General features: G+C 42.9%; 1 protein-coding gene across 11 annotated transcripts in view; it reads left to right on the top strand.

Annotated features, from left to right (window-relative positions):
* Nucleotides 1–21,255, top strand: part of NBEA (neurobeachin) — a 580,876-nt gene that overhangs the window by 541,769 nt on the left and 17,852 nt on the right. For 7 of the 11 annotated variants that reach the window (XM_044287230.1, XM_044287229.1, XM_044287228.1 and 4 more), the window contains 6 exons: nt 6,130–6,192; nt 6,554–6,643; nt 8,512–8,704; nt 10,639–10,710; nt 11,880–12,035; nt 12,286–12,456. In XM_044287230.1, the coding sequence (XP_044143165.1) occupies nt 6,130–6,192; nt 6,554–6,643; nt 8,512–8,704; nt 10,639–10,710; nt 11,880–12,035; nt 12,286–12,456 (745 nt within the window). The remainder of the gene's footprint in view (nt 1–6,129; nt 6,193–6,553; nt 6,644–8,511; nt 8,705–10,638; nt 10,711–11,879; nt 12,036–12,285; nt 12,457–21,255) is intronic. The other 4 variants (XM_044287233.1, XM_044287232.1, XM_044287231.1 and 1 more) reach the window with 1 other exon arrangement.

The raw sequence follows: 21,255 nt of genomic DNA, 5'->3' as shown, positions 1-21,255 counted from the left end.
ATTCTTATGAAGTTTAGCTTTTCTCGTGACATTTTTTTGTGCAGGTGTGTAGATAGCGTTAGTCGTATGTGTAATGAAACGCACATTATAACCAATGCTGAAATGTGAAGAGACGCTGGAGGGTATTGATTCATTCTTGGTTGACAGGTGAAATCATGGCTGCACGACTAAGCACGGCAATTATAGTATTAAAATATCAGAAGGTCAGAGGAACAGATAATATTCTTCCCTGTGTCAGATTAAAAATTGACACTCTTTGACAGCACGGGATCCCTGGCTGAGAAAATTATGACAGCCTAACTCATATTGCAGTTGTAATTTATAATGAACTTTACAATGACTGCCTTGTCCTGTGGTGAAACATGACAGAACACTCTGGATACAAAGCCGCTATCTCTTTCTAATATGTAAACATCAATTATATGGAGTATTAGATATTAGATATTATTTGGAATTGTCTTTACCACAATAGGGACATCATAATCCTGTCACATTTTCTGTAGGCAGATCTGCTGTGTAATGGTAAAGAATGCTGTTCCAGCCCATTAGACCGCACTGGTATAACTGGTTTCAAAGGGAATGGTTTATTTAAAGGCTATGTACACCTTTTGGGGCAATTCTTTTTATTATTGCATTGTATTCATTTTGAGCTAAAATACATTTTTTCAATTGGTCTTTATTAAAAAATGTCAACCCCTTTCAGGTTTGAGATTCTCTTATTAGCAGACTCTAGTTTACGCTGTGTCCCGTCAAGTAACTCAGCTGATGGCTCATGTGAAGCTTATCTCTAATTCCTGACAGCTTATTTAAAGGGGTTATCCGAGACTAGAAAATGACCCCCATATGCCCGAGCCCCTCACACTGAATATACTTACCTGACTCCCAGCTTCCTGCTGCTTCTCCCTGTGTGTGGATGAAAACATCTGGTGGGGGGGGGAGGCAGCCAATGGCAGGCGGTGTGACCAGGATGAGCCTCCCTAGTGTCACCCCCGATGCTAGGGATGCTCGTCTCCGCCTGCCATTTCTATTTGCTGTTCCCACCCCGGAGGGGAGAAGCTGCAGCGGCGGTGCGGGAACCTGGAGCAGCGCGGGGAGCCAGGTAATTATATTCAGTGTCAGGGGCCCGGGCATATGGGGGACATTTTTGGGCTCGAATAACCCCTTTAAGCTATATTCTCATAGTAAGATAGGAATTAAGCTATAGTGAGTCTTTATAAGTGTTAATGAGCAGCTCATAGACATGGGTTTACATTGTTGAGATGACGGCTCAAAGTGAAAGTAAGATGCTCAGACTAAAACTTAAAGATGTTATCCAATGTCTAAAACATGACCCCAGTGCTCGGGTCCCTTATATAGAGTATACTTACCTCGCTCCCCAGCACCCGCGCTGCTCCTGATCCCCGCAGTGCCACCGCTGCATCTCCTCGTGATTCTAAGGGGGCTCATCCACATTGGGGCCTGCTATTGGCTGCTCCCCCTGTCGCCGGGTGTTTTCATCTGCGCTATGGGGAGATGCAGGAGGCGGCCGTGCGGGGATCAGGAGCAACACTGGTGCAGGGGAGCGGGGGTAAGTATAATCTATATGAGGGGCCAGGGCATTGGGGGCATGTTTTAGATTTTGGATAACCCCTTTAACTCTTTATGACAGAAAATGCAGAAAATGTTTAATAAAGACCAAATGAAAAAATTATTTTTAGACCAAAATGAGTAGAAAGCAATCATTTAAAAAATTGCATCCGAAGGTGTTGATAGCATTTAAAGAATGTGTGTAAGTGTTTCAGATCCTCACAGTAAAAGTAGTATTGTGGAGTCGCACTCACCAGAACTTATGGTCACCCGGAATGCAGCAGCCTGCCTGATCCATCAAGGCTCCTATGTGTACAGTCCAATCAATGATTATGGAGGCAGCATGTCCGGTACAAAAAAATCCCTTTATTGGGAGCCGCTTAAGTGAACAAACGTGTACAGGGTTGTTACGTTTCGGTTAACACATAGCCTTTATCAATCAGGGTGTTAGCCGAAACGTAACAACCCTGTACACGTTTGTTCACTTAAGCGGCTCCCGATAAAGGGATTTTTTTGTACCGGACATGCTGCCTCCATAATCATTGATTGGACTCAGATCCTCATAGTGACAGTACCCTCCCAAATAGCCTAGTAGTGGCGGATTATGGTTCCTAATTGTATCTTTTTTTTTTCCAAGGTTCTCAAAATTGTTATAGGAATCTTTGTTAATGATCCAGCTACAAATATATCAATGATCAGTACAGAGATCTGTCTATCTTTTCATAACTCGGACTATAACATGGGGAAATCAGGATGAGCTGAGCAGATTTATATATAATTCTGTGGGAAAAGATTCAGTAAACGTGTAATTCATTCAATTTAATTCATTCCAACTCTGGTTTTAGTAGTCCAGTGGGTGGTCCTACTCAGTGATTGACAGTTTCCCACTGGATGCCTTAAAATAAAAAAATAAAAAAAGAGCAGATTTAATTGAATAAATTATATATTAATCTGCTTGGCTCCTCCAGCTCTAGAACATGCTGCCCACAGATCAGACTCCATGTTCCATGTGAAAGGTTTCCTTTAAAGGCAGTGGCCTGTTTCCTGTATTGATACCCTATCTTAAGGATAGGTAATCAATATCAGATAAGCGGGGGTCTGACTCCCAGTACCCCTGCCTGTCAGCTGTTTCAAGAGAACACAGCGCTGCTGCGAGTTCTGTGTTCTCTTCACTGTTTCCCTACTCGCTGTCAATTTCACAGCGCCTGTGCAGTGTGATTACAGCTCCTCCGTCCCTATTCACATCAATGGAAAAGAACAGTTACACTCCGTCTGCTCCTTCTCATAGAGGTCGATGGGGATGGAGGAGCTGTAATTACACCTGCTGGTCATTGCGATGTTGACAGTGAGCAAGTAAACAGTGAAAGAAGGTAGTGCTCGTATGAGCTCTGTGTTCTCTTCAAACATCTGATCGGCAGTGGTGCCAGGAGTCAGACCCTCACCCATCTGATATTGATGACCTATCCTGAGGATAGGTTATTAATACAGGGAACTGGCCAACCCCTTTAATAGAAAATGGAATTGTTATTCACACCACTGGTGTAATCAGAACATCTTACTGTATAATCTCTTTATTTTTAATACATGTACATACTTGAGAGGCACTGTACTGATAAAAAATGATGCACAGTAGGTAAGTGAATCTGTCACGGGGTGGAGGGGGTTAGGGATGCGAAAGGAAGTGTAATCGGACACCAACAATATTCCTTGGCATACGTATGATATTATTAGTAGTAATAAGAGACTCCTTAATGTAAAGGGTGTGATTATGGTCTCATAGTAACCAGAATTTGTCATTGTTGGGGCGGTGATAGACTGCAGCAGACAATTTTTTGCACTGGAGAGCTCCCGGTAAAGTCCTCCTCTGGGGACAGGGAATGATCTAGTTAGGTGGGAATTGTTTCATAACATGTTACTTATATGAAATCTGATGAGCTGACATTCAGCCTGCAGGAATGCATGAAGCACTTATTATAATTGCTTTACCATATATATATATATATATATATATATATATATATATATACACACATTAGAATATCTTTAACTTGACACTTAAAAGGACTTTTCTCCTTTTTTCACGTCTGCTTTAGTAACTACTTGCATCCCTTTGTAATAACAACTCTGGAGCATCTCTTCATATGAATTTGTTGTGGCGTTCCTCTATTATTCCTGCTGGAAGTTAAGAATGATTTAATAGCACTTTGCAATGAAGGTCCAGATGGGTGTTACCAGTTGGCTTGTGTCCCTGCACAGTCGGATACTGGCAGTACTGATTGCATGATGTCAGACTGTGCAGGGACACCCCCCATCTGGACCTTCATTGCAAACTGCTAGTAATTCATTCATAGCATCTTAATAAATAACTGTTATAACCCCATTACAAAAAAAAAAAAAATACATCTCTTGACCCGTCTTGTGCTGCTACCTACTGACCTGTCTCTAATCTCCCCTTTCTCTCTAAACTCCTGGAACATCTGGACTACTGTCGCCTAATAAGTGTTACCTCTCTGCCAGTTCTCTCCTTGACCCTTTACATTATAGCTTTCATACTCTACAGAAACTGCCCTTACCAAAGTGTCTAATGACCTCCTGACAGCGAAAAGGAATGACCACTACTCTCTACTGATTCTTCTGGATCTCTCTGCATCATTTGACACTGTAGACCACAAACTCCTCCTCGCCATGCTCCACTCTATTGGCCTTAAGGACATTGTGCTCTCCTGGTTTTCTTCCTATCTCTTTGTCCGCTCTTTCAGTGTATCATTTACTGCCTCTACTTCTTCCTCTTCCTTTGCAGTTGGAGTTCCTCAGTCCTTGATTCTCTCCTCTTTTCTGTTTATCCAGTCCCTATCAGACAGACCATCAGCAGATTTTGGTTTTCAGTACCATGCCCACTGTCGTATTTGACTTCTATCTTTCCTTTGCCACCCATATCAATCACTGACACGGTCATGTCATCTACTTCTCAAGAACATCTCCAGAATCTGCCCTTTTCTCACAATGGAAACGGGCAAAACTATAGTTGTTGCTTTGATCCATTCTTGTCTAACTCATGACTAATTGGTCTTGATGTCACTAATCACTCCCCCTTCAGTATGACCTAAATGTATCAGCCAGGCTCATTTATCGTTGCACCGATGCCTCTAGCCCAGTGATGGCGAACCTATGGCACGGGTGCCAGAGGTGGCACTCAGAGCCCTCTCTGTGGGCACCCACACCCTGGAAAAAGTCTATGGTGTACCAATATGCCTTAGACTTCTCCTGCCATTCAGCAGCGCAGGGCGCACTATGAACAGCACAGGCAGCACATGGAATGCAGGCAGTCTATTGTAGATAAATGATAAAGTACATGGAAGATATTCTATATTGGACTGTAGTATTCAAGGTAAATTGCTGTGTTGGCACTTTGCGATAAATAAGTGGGTTTATGTTGCAGTTTGGGCACTCGGTCTGTAAAAGGTTCGCCATCACTGCTCTAGCCTGTACCAGTCACTTTACTAGTTGCCCATCCACCACACAATACAGTTCGAACTTCTCAGCCACAAAGCTCTACACATTCCCCTCCCGCCGTACATATCCCTCATTTGTCTGCCACCGTACTCAAGCTCTCCATTCTGCCACTGATCTAAGTCTAGCATCCTCCATAATCCGAATCTCTCAATCCCGTCCTCGAGTCTTTTCTCGAGCTGCATCCCCCCGGCTTCATTCTTCATAACTGAGCGCCATCATCTGACAGTAATCCCCACACTCGGTGCACTAGCTCACGCAGCTCCGTCTGCACTGCTCTATCTAGTAGGCTAGATGGCTGGACCACTTTAGAGAAAAAACAATTTTACCATTTGCCACTCCTTTCCTCATAGATTGTAAGCTCTTGCGAGCAGGACCCTCACGTCTAATGTTTCAATTGTATATTAGTCTTTAATTCTATGGCGTCTGTTTCTATTTGTACATGTACCCTCTGAAAAGTAAAGCGTTGCAGAATATGGGATTTTATGTTTTAGAAGGAAAAGGGTTATTCTTTGTCTAATATAAGGACTAAAAAGTTTCTAAAATACTTACTGTGCAAATTCTGCAAAGGTTTCAAGACCTCTGCTTGCAGTCATTCAATAGGAACATTTATTATTTACCCCTGCAGCTCTGATAACTGTACTGTAATAAACCATGCATCGGTGAGTCCATCACATGCCCATATCCACTGAAAGTAGTCATTTGAAGGACAGCAAAGATCTTGTTGACCGTGAGGAATGTCTACAGGATTTATAGTGTATTGGAAATTAACTTAATAAACGAGACTCCTAGGAGAGACAGTGAGAGTCCTGCTTGCCTTGCCCACACACAACCTTCTGTACACTCAGACGTCCTGATCCAAGTCCTATGGACCTATATATCACAGAGGTCAGCTTCTGTCCCTCTAACAGGGTAGCAAATCGCCTGACAGTTTCACGGTAAATACTGCGGCAAGCTCCTTTTTAGTTGTCATTGCCAAGTGTGAAGTCCCATTTTGCGATGTGTATTCTCCTTGTCTTGTGTTCTTAACTGTTACTTTTCTCATTCCTCAAGATTCCTGAAGCATACTTTATAAGAGACCCCCAAACATTCCTCCTTACTGGGGATTTTGTTAAGGTATCTGTGCACTGTTGGTGATGTGGGCACATATGATTAAAATGTTCACGTGTGTTCTCGGAGAGTCTGAGACATCTCTCCGGTCTTTAGCTGCATGTCACCACAGGTTAACATTCAAAGATAACCCAGATCCTATCATAAAATGGTTATTTGGTTAAGTGAAGCATGCTCAAGAGAAAGCAAAGCTTGTCTACAAAAATACTAACACTTGGATGAGTCTGCAGCCCGGGAGAAAAGCACCGGTGAATTTTTCTGGACTTCTTTCATGGCTGACTTGGGATGTGCTTGCATTGTCAAATAGTGTGTTGACCTATCTCTTTGATGCATATTGATTATGACAATCACTCCTCTCTCCCTGCAGGCCATGGAGGCACAGATACAGAATTTTGGACAGACGCCATCTCAGTTGCTTATTGAGCCACATCCGCCTCGGAGCTCAGCCATGCACCTGGTGAGATATAACGGCATGTAGGGAAAATTTTTTTTTTTTTTCTCCAGTTAGAAATGGGCCTGGTATTTTTGAAAAATGAGGGTACATTCAAGGAGATAGTGAGTACATGGATGAACATATATTCCAAAGCCACTCACAGTTTTTTCCACATTGTGTCCTTATTCATATTACACTTTAGGATTAGGAGAGAGGAAAAAAGATATTAAATTGTGGAGGCCGGACACATGGCTTAACCCCTTAACAGACTCATGAACATTGCAAAAAACCCTACTGAGCATGTCACTACTTTATTCTAGATTCGGCAGTTATGTCTCAAATAAATATAGTTTGCGCACAACTCAGGTGACTTAAAGGGGTCGTCCGGGATAATTAAAAGTCTTGGACATCTACAATTGCTTAAAATAATAAAAACCCTTGATATATTCACCCTTTTCTCTGCAGTGCTGGTTTGGTACTCCTGCCACTTTTTACAAACGGCAGCGGTGACATTTGGGATGTGGCACGTGACCCCTGCAGCTAAGCCACTGTCCTCTTCTTCAGGCTGCTGAAGGCAGTGGTTGCATTTTAAGCAATTGTACGGTTATCTGATATTTTTAATTGTCTTCTACAGTCCCTTTTAAGTGCATTTTAACCCTTTTGATGACATACCTACAGTAATTTTAGTCTTAAAGAGGATGTCCCAAGCTCCCATAGCAATGCATTGTACCGACAGAAATTGCACAGCAAACTGTGCTGTTTTTTAGTTAGAGGAAACAGCAGTGCATGGGAGCTACGGAAACAATGTAGTGTCGCCTATGCTGTCTCCAGATTAGGGAAACACAGGCATTGACCAAAAAGAGTAAGATGCAATAATTGAAAAAAATGTCCCCAAAGGAGTCCATAGCCTTTACGTATAAAGATTAAAGGTTGTGTTCTAGTTTAACTTACCTAAAGGGGTTATCCAATGTCTAACAAATTCCCCCCAATGCCCAGGTCCCTCATATACATTATACTTACCCCACTCCCTGGCACCCGCGTCACTTCTGATCCCCGCACTGCCATCGCTGAATCTCCCAGTTGCGCCAGATCAAAACATCTGGCGACAGGGAGAAGCAGCTAATAGCAGCCGGTGATGAGCCTCCCTAGCATCGCGGATGACGCTAGGGAGGTTCGTCCCTGTCGCGGTCTTCTATTGGCTGCTCCCCCTGTCGCTACATGTTTAGATCCACACGATGTTGAGATGCAGAGGTGGCCGTGTGGGGATCAGGAGCGAGGTAAATCTCAGTTAATCTGCTATAGACTTGACCCAAGCTTCAAGTGGCCCTGTTCTATATACAGATTCATGGGGGGAGCAGGAGGCTTTTCCAGATCATCTAAGCAGCAGGGCACCGAAGGTTATAGAAGAGGCAGTGATCCAATAAGTCTCTGCATGAGTCCAGTGCCGAATATGGATTCCTAGCATATTTAATGTAATAGTTTGTCAGTTTGGCTTGTAAATTTTGTGTGTCTCCCTGTAAATCTACAAAGCTGACATTAATTATCTTGTATTGATCCCAAGTTATAGGCTGTGTTTTACTCCTGAGCTGTATTCACAATTCTTATTGTTATTCAAGCTTGGCCAGAGACACCCCAAACCACTTAACTCCGCTCCGATAACGGAATTAGTTTTCCTTCATCAGACGACACATTTACCATAACAAAATCTCTGCAGACATTAAACCAGCAAGGAACGATGGAAGATTTCCGCTCTGAGGTCAACAGAATTGTAAATACAGCTCTGGGCTAGAATACAAGCTGTGACTCAGGATCACTAGATATGGTTTCTTATCCTTAGAAATGATGCTGTCTGCCCTATTAATGACATATTCTTTCTCCTTCCCCCTCCACAGTGTTTCCTTCCACAGAGTCCTCTCATGTTCAAGGACCAGATGCAGCAGGACGTCATTATGGTGTTGAAATTTCCATCCAACTCCCCAGTGACACATGTTGCAGCAAATACACTGCCCCATCTAACTATCCCTGCCGTGGTGACTGTCACTTGCAGCAGGCTTTTTGCAGTGAATAGGTGGCACAACACTGTGGGTAAGTTGTGACCTTATCCGCTGTAGGCCATTTTGAATTGCATTACAAGTGTGTCATATAAGATTTAGGATGCATGAAGACTTCTCCCAGGCATCAGAGCTTGTGTTTAGAAGGAACATAGAATAATAACATGTACACACTAGTAGCGGCACATAATTGCTGCCGAACATGTCTGCCAGTAGTGTTCCTTCCATCACAAGTTATCATTGTGTAGGAGTCACCATTTGTAAGTACTTAGTATAAGGGAACTTAAAGTGGCACAGAGCATTCAAAAAACTTTGCATTAATCAATAGTACAATGTGTGTGCATGAAGAATAATGCTATTATATCACTTGTATCTGGCATTCTTTAGCAGTTTTCCTCTGTGCTTGCTGAATATCTGGTTTGCAGTGCTCTTAGACATGGTAGGTATAGATTAGCTGACATCCACTGCTCACACAGAAAGTAGAGGAAAATTCATCCTTCAACTGTCTCACAGTCACTCAGCATCCGCAGAATAATGGAGGGCTTAACAGAGAAGTACTGACCTGTATTTTTGTGAATGAAACGCCTGTGCTGAACTATAAGATTCCTATGTAGCTGTCCAGTCTGTCTTTGTCTGTGCATGTGTCCTTAGCTACTCCTCAATCTTTCCCCCTCCTCTCTCCATAGACTTGAACTGACATATGTAATATGATCCTCCTGCAGAGATGATCAGTCCTAGACCGAAAAAAGGCATTTTTCAAAGTGAAAAGCAATTAGCAAGGGTCCGGTTGGGGGGGGTAAAAAGCTGATAACAGGAGAACTAGATAAAGTATTTCTCACTGATAAAACATATTATAAAGTTTCTTGTAGTCGCTTGTACTATTGATTTATGCAAAGTAGCTTGAAATTTTATTAACAATATTGTGCAAGTCTGCCTAGCAATCAGCTGATCTTCATGGCCTGGCATTTTTGTTGTTGGGGAAACCTGCCATTCATATGCCTTAAAAGGGTTGTTCACCCCTGGGGGTCTCTTGAGTAGACTGGCTCCAGTGGTGACACATCTCCCATATGTTGTGTCACTGGGTCACGTGACCCATAAGAGAACCGTCACTGCTGCAGCCAGCCAGATGTTGACATGGGAAGACTTGAGAGCTGCAGCGGTCCAGGAACAGCAAAGGAGCAGGAATCCAGGAGAAGGGGTCAGGTAAATATGATTCCCTCTACAAGTCCAGCCATGCTGGGGCCCCCAGGGGTGAATAACCCCTTTAATAAGAGAGTGTCCTTGTGAGACAACTTCTTCAAGTTCTAAGCATTTTCCCCCATTTTCCTCATTTAGTTAATAGGTTTTTATATAATCATATTTCTGCGGTGCCTCTAGAAAACACAGACTGCTTAAACAGCAGCAAGAAATTTCACATTCTCTGTAGCCCTGCAGTTCACGATTAGATCTCAGTTTAGGCAATAAGATATACATCATATTAGATACATTAGTAGGCTCCAGGCTTCCTTACCAGGTTATTTTACAGTTGTGTCCATTCTGTACGTAGCCTAATATGACAAGCAGCTTGGGTAGTGTTGGTGTCTGCTGGCTTATCTTCCCTTGCTACCATTAGCATTTGGGGAATTGAGTTCCCTTTGGGTAAGTGTCTTGTTACTTCAACGTGTGCTTGGTTATGTAGGATCTTCCTTCACAGTAGGTATCTGGCACGTTGCATTCCTCAGAGACTTTTGGAGAACCACAGAGAAACAAGGAACAGCTTGTCAGTTCTTCTCAATACACTTTACTGAAAGCGTCAAATACATTTCTTCCGAAGAGTATGGACTGGGAATCAGAATGAAGTAGTTACATATCCCGTACGATGTATGCTGCACTGCAGGACAGATGGCTCTGATTTATAGGTGTCCTTTCTAACTTCTGTTGGCTAGCAGAAATGAAGCAGTGGTCTAATCATAATCTCATTCCATGCAGGTCTGAGAGGAGCACCAGGTTACTCACTGGACCAAGCCCACCATCTTCCTATTGAGATGGACTCTCTGATTGGTATGTATCATAAGGGTTACTGACAATAGCAATAAGACTTTTAAACATGTATAAGACAGCACTGATTCCACTTGAACATCTCCAAGTTGGTAAAAGGCACAGCTCCATCAAAAATCTTTTAGGTCCACCTGGGAGGGGGAGAATTGGAGAAGATGAACAATCTCCGCCACCTATTGTCAATGGTACAATCCTTTGTTATCTGCCTATAATAAAGGTGTTACTTTGGTAATGGTAATCCTGCCTTATGATGTAATGAGATGACTGCTGACCCCATCCCAGTGTACACAGCCCTAGTTAGGGCTCACGCGCACAAATGTTTTTGTCCGCATTCAATCCGCAGTTTTTGCAGATTCGATGCGGACCCATTCACTGCAATGGAGGAGCAAAAGATGCCGTGTGCTGTCCACATCCGTATGTCCATTCCACAGCACCTGCAAAAAAAAAAAATAGAACATGTCCTATTTCTGTCCGTATTACGGGCAAGGATAGTACAGTTCTATGGCGGGCCGGACGTTCTGTTCCACCAAACGCCGAATGCACAGGGCCAGTAACTGTGTTTAGCACATCCGCATTTTGCGGGGGCACAAAAACGGCAATAGCCGTGTGCATGAGCCCTTATACAGAGATGTCTGCAGAATAGGAAGTGCCAGCCTATTCGGGTGTTCAGTGACCAGTATAAAAAACTGCAAGATTGGTAGTAAATGTGGAATCATGTGAGTCCGCTGTATTCGGTTTATTGCCACAGTGTGTAGTCATCAATATATTCATGTTTCTGGAAGGAATAAGGGAGGGGTGGCACAAAAAGGAGGTCTAAAAAACAAAAACATGCTCCAGAAATGTTATATTATGGATAATACAAGTATTAAAGGGGTTTTCTGGCAGATACCTGGCATCCCCACTCCCCATAAATCATAGAGGTGTCCCCCTATTTTGGGAAGCTGCTGGCTCCGGAAACTATACAGTGGGCAGAGCCCCATGCAGAAGTCTCCATCCAGCGTGTAGTGGCCGCGGCAGGGAACTGTCATTCAAGTGAATGGGAACCGAGCTGCAGTCCGGCAGCGCACAGAGCTGATCGATCTGGGTCCAGAAAACCCCTTTAACTAAAACACGTCTGGAGCTGTGACATCTCCTATGAGTATTGAAGAAATAATTATGTCATTTTCCAACAGCCAATAATTCCGGAGTTAACAAACGCCAAATCACTGACCTCGTGGATCAGAGCATTCAGATTAATGCGCACTGTTTCGTGGTCACAGCAGATAATCGCTACATCCTCATCTGTGGCTTCTGGGACAAAAGCTTCAGGGTATACTCATCGGAAACAGGTAGAAGTGACATCCTTACCATTTGTCTCTACAAGTGCAGTTATGTATCTTTGTTCTGCTTTGTTCCTGTACGGCGCCCATACATACTGCGGCGCCATCTCCAATGTTTTTGAATGTAATGTAGCTGAGCTCTACGCCATCCGCAGCTTCAGTCTGATGGACTCTACATGGCAATGTTTCAGCCTCGGGACTAATCTGAATTTCTTTGCACCAATATCTATTTCTGAGTTTTTTAAATTTGTTTTTATAGGAAAACTAACACAAATTGTGTTTGGTCACTGGGATGTTGTCACCTGTCTGGCCAGATCAGAATCCTACATCGGTGGCGATTGTTATATCGTGTCAGGCTCACGTGACGCAACGCTGCTTCTCTGGTACTGGAGCGGGAGACATCATATTATTGGAGACAATCCAAATAATAGTAAGTGCCCTAGTACTGGTATGTACGGTACATTGATTGCTTGCTGACCCTGTCTCCTTGCCCTGCTACACGGTGCACGCTCAATGGCAATTTTAAGAGAAATTCGAGATGCAGATAAGGCCTCATGCACACAACCATATTTTGTTTCCGTGCCCGATCCGTTTTTTTTGCCGATAGGACTCGGACCCATTCATTTGTGTGCTGTTCGCATCAGTATGTCCGTTCCGTTGCTCCGCAAAAAAAATAGTGCATGTCCTATTTTTTTCTAGTTTGCGGACAAGGATAGGCATTATTACAATGGATCCGCAAAAAAAACGGATGCCATACGGAATGTCATCCGTTTTGTTTTTTTTGCGGATCCGCAATTTGCGGACCGCAAAACACATACGGTCGTGTGCATGTAGCCTAAAGGAAAGAACCCAAACTAGTGATGAAGCCCATTAGCAGGTTATACGCTTCACGTGAGGTCCTTTGCTGTGGGACCGCATGAGCGGTTTTGTGATTGCACCCCAATAGTGTGTGAGAACCTCGGTCAGTATGGAGAATTACAGTAAAGACCATGAGGATCTACTCTGTTATGTTTGCTATGGACTGACACTCACCCTTTAGGTTGGTCCCATTGGTAAAGGCTGGCTACCACCAATCGTTGCTGATCATAGGCATGAGGATTTTTTTTACCTAAAGGTTTGTCTCATGAAAAATATTCTTCATTTTTAAAACCGCATCGGGATCTGAATACTTTTGTAAATAGAAATTTAGTATAACCAGTGAGCAGTGAGTCATTCACTGAAATCTATATGGCGCCACCTGCTGTTTGCTCTTTTTCTAATTTCTCTGTCCTGCTCACTAAGAAGGAAGCACAAGCTTAGTTCCATCCTTCACCTGCCTCCAGCTGCAGCAGAAAGGACACGTCCCCTGAGAGAGTGCATGCCTTCTAAGCTGCCAGCTTGAAATAAATCTGACTGTGGATATCTCTGGATCCATGTGCGGTACAGGGCTGGTTTTACGTTAGAAAGAGATTGTCATGTACTTAATGATATTGGATTTTCATTTTTACATTAATCATAGGATAACCCTTTTAATTGTCTGATTGTCTAAAGGCATCTGTCGCTCAGAAAACCGCTAACATCACTACAAAGGTGACAGCGAATGAATTTTCGACATCTTCCTTCTAGCATAACAGAAAAAAATCTAATATTAATGATTTACACTACATTTGCTAATGAGAAATCAAGTGTCCACTGGACGTTTATCAACCAGGGAAATGTCTTGGGTTCTTGGCTGTAAATATCCCCCTCTGTTCTTGGTTCACCTTTCTGGTGGTGTCCTCTCCGCTCCGACTGCACTGCACATAAGAGTGGAAAGGTTGGGGGATGTTTACAGCCAGGAGCCCAGGACACTTACCTGGTTGTCATTAACATATGGCGCAATTTAAATGGGGACAGAACTGAACGAAACGGAGTGCACCAAAATGCATTCCATTCCGTTTAGTTGCGTCCCCATTGCGGACAGAAAAATGCTGCAAGCAGCGTTTTTCTGTCCGCAATGTGATGCCGAGCAAGACGGATCTGTCCTGACACACAATGTAAGTCAATGGGGACAGATCCATTTTCTCGGACACAATAGAAAACTGATCCTTCCCCCATTGACTTTCAATGGTGTTCATGACGGATCCGTCATGGCTATAGAAGACATAATACAACCGGATCCGTTCATGACGGATGCATGCAGTTGTACTATTGTAACCTAAGCGTTTTTGCAGATCCGTGACGGATCCGCAAAAAATGCTAGTGTGAAAGTAGCCTTAGTTACAACAGAGAGCAACTCCAAAGACCATTTCTCTGGAGGGCTGAACACATCTGTCATTACACATTCTGCCCGTTGATTTTAATGGGTGCCATGTATTTTTCAGTTTCCCGTTTGATGGTGCTGCTTAAGAATGTAACACTTGTTGCTGGATTCCACAGATTACAGCCAACTGTAGGAGGACTCTCTGTAAACAACTTACCTTTTGGGGTAAAGCATACAAGCCAGGGACCAGTTGGATCCCTCCTTGGTAGAATGCAATAGAAAGGAGAAGCGCACATAGGGAAGACCGCTGGGACCTTTGTAGATTGCCAGAAGATGGAGTGCTCACCTGAAAAGGTTATGCTGGAGGCACAACCCTCTGCAGATGTGTAATTCCTGCCAAAAAAGATTGTTCAGATTTAGGCTACATCTACACGACGACATTTGTTGGCCTAATGTTGCGCAACAATTTTTATAATGGCAGTCTATGGTGTCGCACTGCAACCTGCAACATGCAATTTGTCGCGCGACAAATGTCGTCGTGTAGGCGTAGCCTTATACTTCTCCCCTTGTTCCTTCCAATCCACCAATATGGGCAGCGCTACCGTTCTTCTTCTTGTTCCTTGGTAGAATGGCCGATCATATATGAAATGACACGTAGCCTGCACCTCATCTTTATTAACCAGCGTTTCTTCAAGCAAATTAGGGCTTGTTAGATGAAAGTTAATGAAAGCAGGCTCACTATGTAGGTTAAATCCAATTAGTTAACATCATTAGGATGAGTGTAAAAAATAAAAAGCTGCTGATGATACGCTTGGCAAAGAATTGGGTTTCAATCCTGTCATCTAGAGGTGCCTATAGGAGATGTAGAGGAAGGAGGCATGAAAAGCTGTTAGGTTATTATAATTAACTGGGCTAGGTGCTTGACTTGTGATGTCTTTCTGGGTTTTTCCTCTTTCTTTTCATGACATGTAAGACAACTAATTATCTGTTTTAGCTCGTGTGCATCCAATTAGCAAGTGACAGGTGTTTTAAGTATGTTGTATGTTCAAAACATCCAAAACCACGGATTGCTTAAAATGCACATATAAATGGTGGGGCATAAATCATTGTCCTTGAGTGATTCTTCAAAGTAGAATTCAGCGTAGTAATGTATAGGAATGCCAGTCGGAGATTTCAGTCCGGTTATTCTAAACCAGGTCCTTCATTTAGTAACCTGTTATGCGGACTGCTGGAGGAGACGTGTGCAGTTAGGGGGTTGTATTAGCCAGACAGTGTCCAGAGGGTACAACTTTAAAAAAAAAAAAAAAAAAAGTCGCCACCAAAATCTATATTTTCCACCCTTGTAGCTTGGTGGGCCAGTGGTAAACTAAGCAGTCATGAGGCTGAATGTGATCAGGGCAAAATATCGCACAATTGTTGCTTAGATTACTACTGGGTTCTCTAACATCTTCCCACAAATTGATTCTTATGAATTTTTGAGAGACTCAAAATGCTGTAGAGCATTAAGAACCTATTCAACTGTCAAATTCCCCACCGCCTTATGCTGTTCTCCCATTTAATCCTATGCCTATTGTCATCCAGTAGCAAAGTGATTGGGCCTCCTCTCTTGAAGGACCTCTTCGACCAACCTCATGTTCTGCTTATATAATATGTATTGCCCTTGGATGTATTCTTTGTGGAGCACTGCCTATGATGCCTTATATAAATATGAACGTGTAAGCTAGAATATAAAAAAAGTAGATATGTTTTCACATTTGCTTAGCGTTACAATTTCTTTCTTATTACCTAATATTTGGTCACTTACTGTAGACATACAAAATTTGCTCATGATCCAGTAGGTCAGCCTCACTTAGGGCTTGATGAATTTTCTGTAGTGTCCCATGATTGCCCCCTTTTTCCACAAAGTATTTCACCCATTAGAGCAGCAGATCAGTCCATTCTACAGTAATTAGGGGATTTCGAGATTTTTTTTTTTTAACTAATGACCTAGCCTCTGGAAAGGTCATCAGTATCTGATTAGTGGGGGTCTGACACCTGGGACCCCCACCGATTAGTACTGCCGCAGCCTTCTCTCACTATACATTGTATAGTGCTTTGTATTGCGTTCCGCACCGTTTACTTCTATAGGGCACGTAACAAATGAACGTGACATCACTTGCCTAGGAAGAGCTGAGAGAAGGCCGCGGCACTCACAGGAGCGCCGGTGCCTTATCAAACAGCTGATTGGCGGGGGTCCCGGGTGTCGGACTCTCACCAATCAGTTACTGATGACCTATCCAGGGAATAGGCCATCAGTATAAAAATCTCAGAAAACCCCATTAAGTACTGCCCCATTGTGGTGGTTCACTAATCATGCCTCACATGTGGACAGTGTAAACGTAGACATGCTGTCCATCACAGTGGATTAGACCTGGATGAGAAAATTGGTGCAAGGCTAAACATTTTTGTGAAACTTTTTACCTACTATTTTTTCCCTCAGCGCGTGGTTTAATGGTGCATATTAAGCCACATGCCCTTTCCTGCTAAACTTAACTCATTTCCTGCTAGGCTGCAACCCATTAGCGGGTGCGACACTGTGGATTATTCTTTCTAGTTTACTTGCTACATAAATATGTCTAAAATGAGATGCATAAAATTACACCAAAGATGTTTCATGTTTTGGCCCAAATTTTGTTAGAATTCAGAGGCAGCTACAAAAGTAAGTGTGGTTGAGTATCTTGTAATTTAAACAAAAATAGTATTGCTGCACCCTGACCCCTGCACCCACACAAAGGGCTCATGCACACGACCGTATGCCCTCTGAGACACACGGGAGCGCACAGCATCATAGGTTACTATGATCATATGAGTGCAGGACAATAGCCCCGCGGGCGGCCCGACATCTATGATGCTGTGTGCTCCCGTACGCACGATGTATGCCGCTCCATGTATGGCCTGCTTACATACGGTCATGTGCATGAGCCCAAACACATATATAAACACATGCACGAATACACACATCTTCATACACACATATCGCGCATGCTATTATTGTGCACCTTTCATTCTCAGATTTAATGTGCTGAATTTTCTATTATCTTCAGTAAATGAAACATTTTAAATCTGAAGTAAGAGGCTTGATCTTTATGAAAGTACTTCGGCCGATTTTTATTATGGACAATGAAAAAGATGTTAGCTTGTGCAATAGCCTATGGCATTTATTGGTACCCTGCTAAACACCATGGCAACTGATGATATTTTATGTGGTATTTTCTTATAGTGGAATTATCAGTCTGCATTTTATGGTATATTGTGCACACTACATTTTTGTAATGTGCCTTTACTTTGCCACATACTGTTCTGTTTTGTGCAGTATATAATGCTCATTAGAGCGTACGTTCATAGCACACATTACTTTTTAATTTGCTGTAATGATTCTGTGGTCATTTCCATTGTCGGATTGCCCTGCTACAATTACTTTTTGTTGAGAGTGACACATTGAGATTGTGTTAACAGTCTATGAAGATAAATTGTTTTGTAACAGAATATTGAACTTAAGGTCGTCTGTATAAGTAATGCTAAGATCAATACACATTGACATTTAAATCAACATAAGTCATCTTGTATGGATCTCCAGGGGAGAGCTTTCTAGGATTCAGCCAGTACATAAAATAACCATTCACCACTTGTAATTCCTTGTTAATCTCTGAGTTGTAGAGACAGAAATTGCCTATAATATGTGTAGTCAATGGATCTGCCTTTCACAAGAATATTCCTGTATATAACAATATGTACCTTCATACTCTACTTCTACTCCCCTGCTGTATGTGGCAGTCTGTATAAACCTAAAACGTAAGACAATGTGACGTCAAAGAACATCTCCACCCACATCATGTTACTCTGGATTGTGCAGGACTTGTTAGACCAGGCATCCTCAAACTGCGGCCCTCCAGCTGTTGCAAAACTACAACTCCCAGCATGCCCGAATAGCCTACAGCAGGGCATTGTGGGAGTTGTAGTTTTACAACAGCTGGAGGGCCGCAGTTTGAGGATGCCTGTGTTAGACGTTAGACTGAAAATGCCGTCCAGTTTACCTGCAGCTTGTTACAGAGCAGGAGGAGCTGAGCAGATAGATATATACACACTCATTGGCAAAAAAAATGAAATAATGCATCTACATAGAAATGTTGGATTGCTGCAAAACTGGGCATGTGAATAAGTACAGGTGTGGTCTGCTTAGACCAGGCATGTCCAAACTGCGGCCCTCCAGCTGTTGCAAAACTACAACTCCCAGCATGCCTGGATAGCTTACAGCTATTAGGGCATGCTGGGAGTTGTAGTTTTGCAACAGCTGGAAGGCTGCAGTTTGGACATGCCTGGCTTAGACACTGGGTCTTGCCACAAGAGAGCATAAAAGTGCTTCCCCCACTGCTCTACAAATGGCTCTCAGAAGTTACTTTTGGTTAATTTACCCCTTGGTGAGAGATCATTGACCGCTAGACATGCCTCTATGCCACACTCAGACATTTTGCCCAGTCAACAGACTTTGAGAGGGGGCACATCATTGAACTAAGAGTAGCAGGATGGTCGTTCTGACGAATTGCCCTCTATCTAAGCTGTTCTGACCTGGCTGTTAGTAGGTGTCAGGAGCAGTGGTTACATGAGGGCACACACATATGGCGAACAGGCTCCGGAAGGTCCAGACAGACCACCTGTAGAGAGGATCACCAGTAAGCATGAGCAGCTCCCACAGTTTCATTGTGCAGCACCCCTATCTCTGGCCAGACCATTTCCAGGTGTTCAACAGAAGGAAATTTGCTGTCATGGCACCCATTAATTGTTTTAGACCCTACAACAGTCGGGTTGGAGTATGGATGCCTTGTGGTGAGCGCTTCAATCCTGCCTTTGATGTGGAGCGACACACTGCCTCAACTGCTGGTGTGGTGATCTGCGTAGCCATCGGATATGACAGTGGGTCTCCCCTAGTAGTGATACGATCGACGCTAACAGCTCAGTGGTATGTGCAGGACATCCTGTGGCCACGTGTTGCCTCTCATGGAAGGGCTTCCAGCGAGAGTTGTTATAGCAGGATAATGCCCGTCGAAACACATGAAGGGTTTCCCAGGAATATCTCTGCCATGACCTGCCCAGTCACTAGATTTATTACCAATCAAACATTTATGGGACCAGCTGGGACCCCAGCTTTGGCAACCTACGAGTAAACAATCTATAGGCCCAACTGTAAGATCTGTGGGCAAATGTGCCACAGGATACCATACAGAACCTTAATGCTTCCATCCCCAACAATATCTCATCTTGTATCCAGGCTAGATACTCTTTGGACATTTTTGATGGATCCGCAGGGTTCAGCAAAAACGCTTCCGTTACTGATAATACAACCATCTGCATCCGTTATGAACGGATCCCATTGTATTATCTTTAACATAGCCAAGACGGATCCGTCATGAACTCCATTGAAAGTCAATGGAGGACAGATCAGTTTTCTATTGTGTCAGAGAAAATGGATCCGTCCCCATTAACTTGCATTGTGACGGCTCCGTCTTGCTCCGTATCCCAGGACGGAAAGCAAACTGCAGCATGCTGTGGTTCGCTCTCCGGTATGAGAACAGAATGGACATTTTGGAGCACTCCGTTCTGTTCAGTTATGGTTTGTCCTATTGACAATGAATGGGGACAAAACTTAAGTTATTTTTTTTCCGGTATTGAGACCCTATGACGGATTTCAATACCGGAAAATATTAATGCAAGTGTGAAAGTAGCCTTAAGCCCAAAATTGGCAGTGGTTTCAATTAATAAATACAGTAAATAATACTAGTTCTACTGAGTCTTCTTCCCACAATACCATAAATCCATCTGCTCAGCTCCTCCTGTTCTATAACTTGCTGCCTGCAGACTGCACTAAATGTGACTTTAGGCAGTGTATTCTTGGAAGTTATTTAAAAGTAGGTCTTATGGCTGTCATATATGGATGGTTTCTACTTCAGGATAGGAGGACATTTATCTTGTCTACTAATACTAGTCAGTACAGAAAGCATTTGAACATTAATATATACTCAGTTATAACATAAATGAACAGTGAAGAGGAGGAGTAATATTATTGTATGCATGCAGCATGAGTGACTGGCTGGCCCAAACTCTGCCACTAGAAAATCTGTGCATTGTTACAGTAAGGGCGCAGTAAGAAGAGCAGCTCTGAAGTACAAACAGCTTTACAGCAAGTAAAGTACTGTGAGGAGAACAGGAACATTTATGAGCCCTGATCTGATCTTTCTAGGAACTCTTTCCAGAACAGTTTTTTTCCAATGCCCTCCATATCTGAATGGAGTTTTAACAAATCTCCTAAACAAGACTCCAGTTCCGATTATTGTAAAGTGGGAATCTAAAGAGGTGCCAAAATCAAAAATGGAACTTGGCATACATCAAAATTACAGTAAATACAAGGAAGAATATATTACTCCTGAAACAGGTTGGATTAATACGACATTTTGGTCCAATTTTGGACCTTCTTCAGGTATGGACCTTATCCTCATAACTTATTGTATGAACATAACCCTACTCCAACCTAGATTTCCGTGAAGTTGGTCTGGGATCATCCAACCTTGAGATCAGTTTCTAGATTGCATTCCATTTTAATGTGTACAGAGTTCCATTTCTGGTTTATGTGAACCCTCTACCCAGAGGTGCTGAAGACCCGACAGATGTCCACTGTTGTAGTCGTTTTCTCAGTAAAAAAAAATGTATTTGATGTCCAATATAAAAGAGGAAAGAACCTTATTCTTAAATTGGGAAAGAGCATACGGATATTACACAAAGCTAATAACTCAGCGACTCATCACCAGCAGATGATGCCATGACAGAGCAGAAGGGAGAGCGGGAACAAAAGCCTTCACTGAAAAACAAGCTTTCACAAATCCAGAAACTAATTTGAAAGTGATAAAAATTAATTTGCACAGTTTAATTGGAAGCAGTCTCCCTCTCGAATGCCGGCAGAGGAGCTCAGGCGGCATG

This window comes from Bufo gargarizans, chromosome 3 (genome assembly GCF_014858855.1).
Source record: "Bufo gargarizans isolate SCDJY-AF-19 chromosome 3, ASM1485885v1, whole genome shotgun sequence".
In the NCBI taxonomy this organism is placed as follows: Eukaryota; Metazoa; Chordata; class Amphibia; order Anura; family Bufonidae; genus Bufo; species Bufo gargarizans.
Note: the sequence above shows the minus strand (reverse complement) of the source record. Positions and strands in the feature narration are given on the sequence as shown.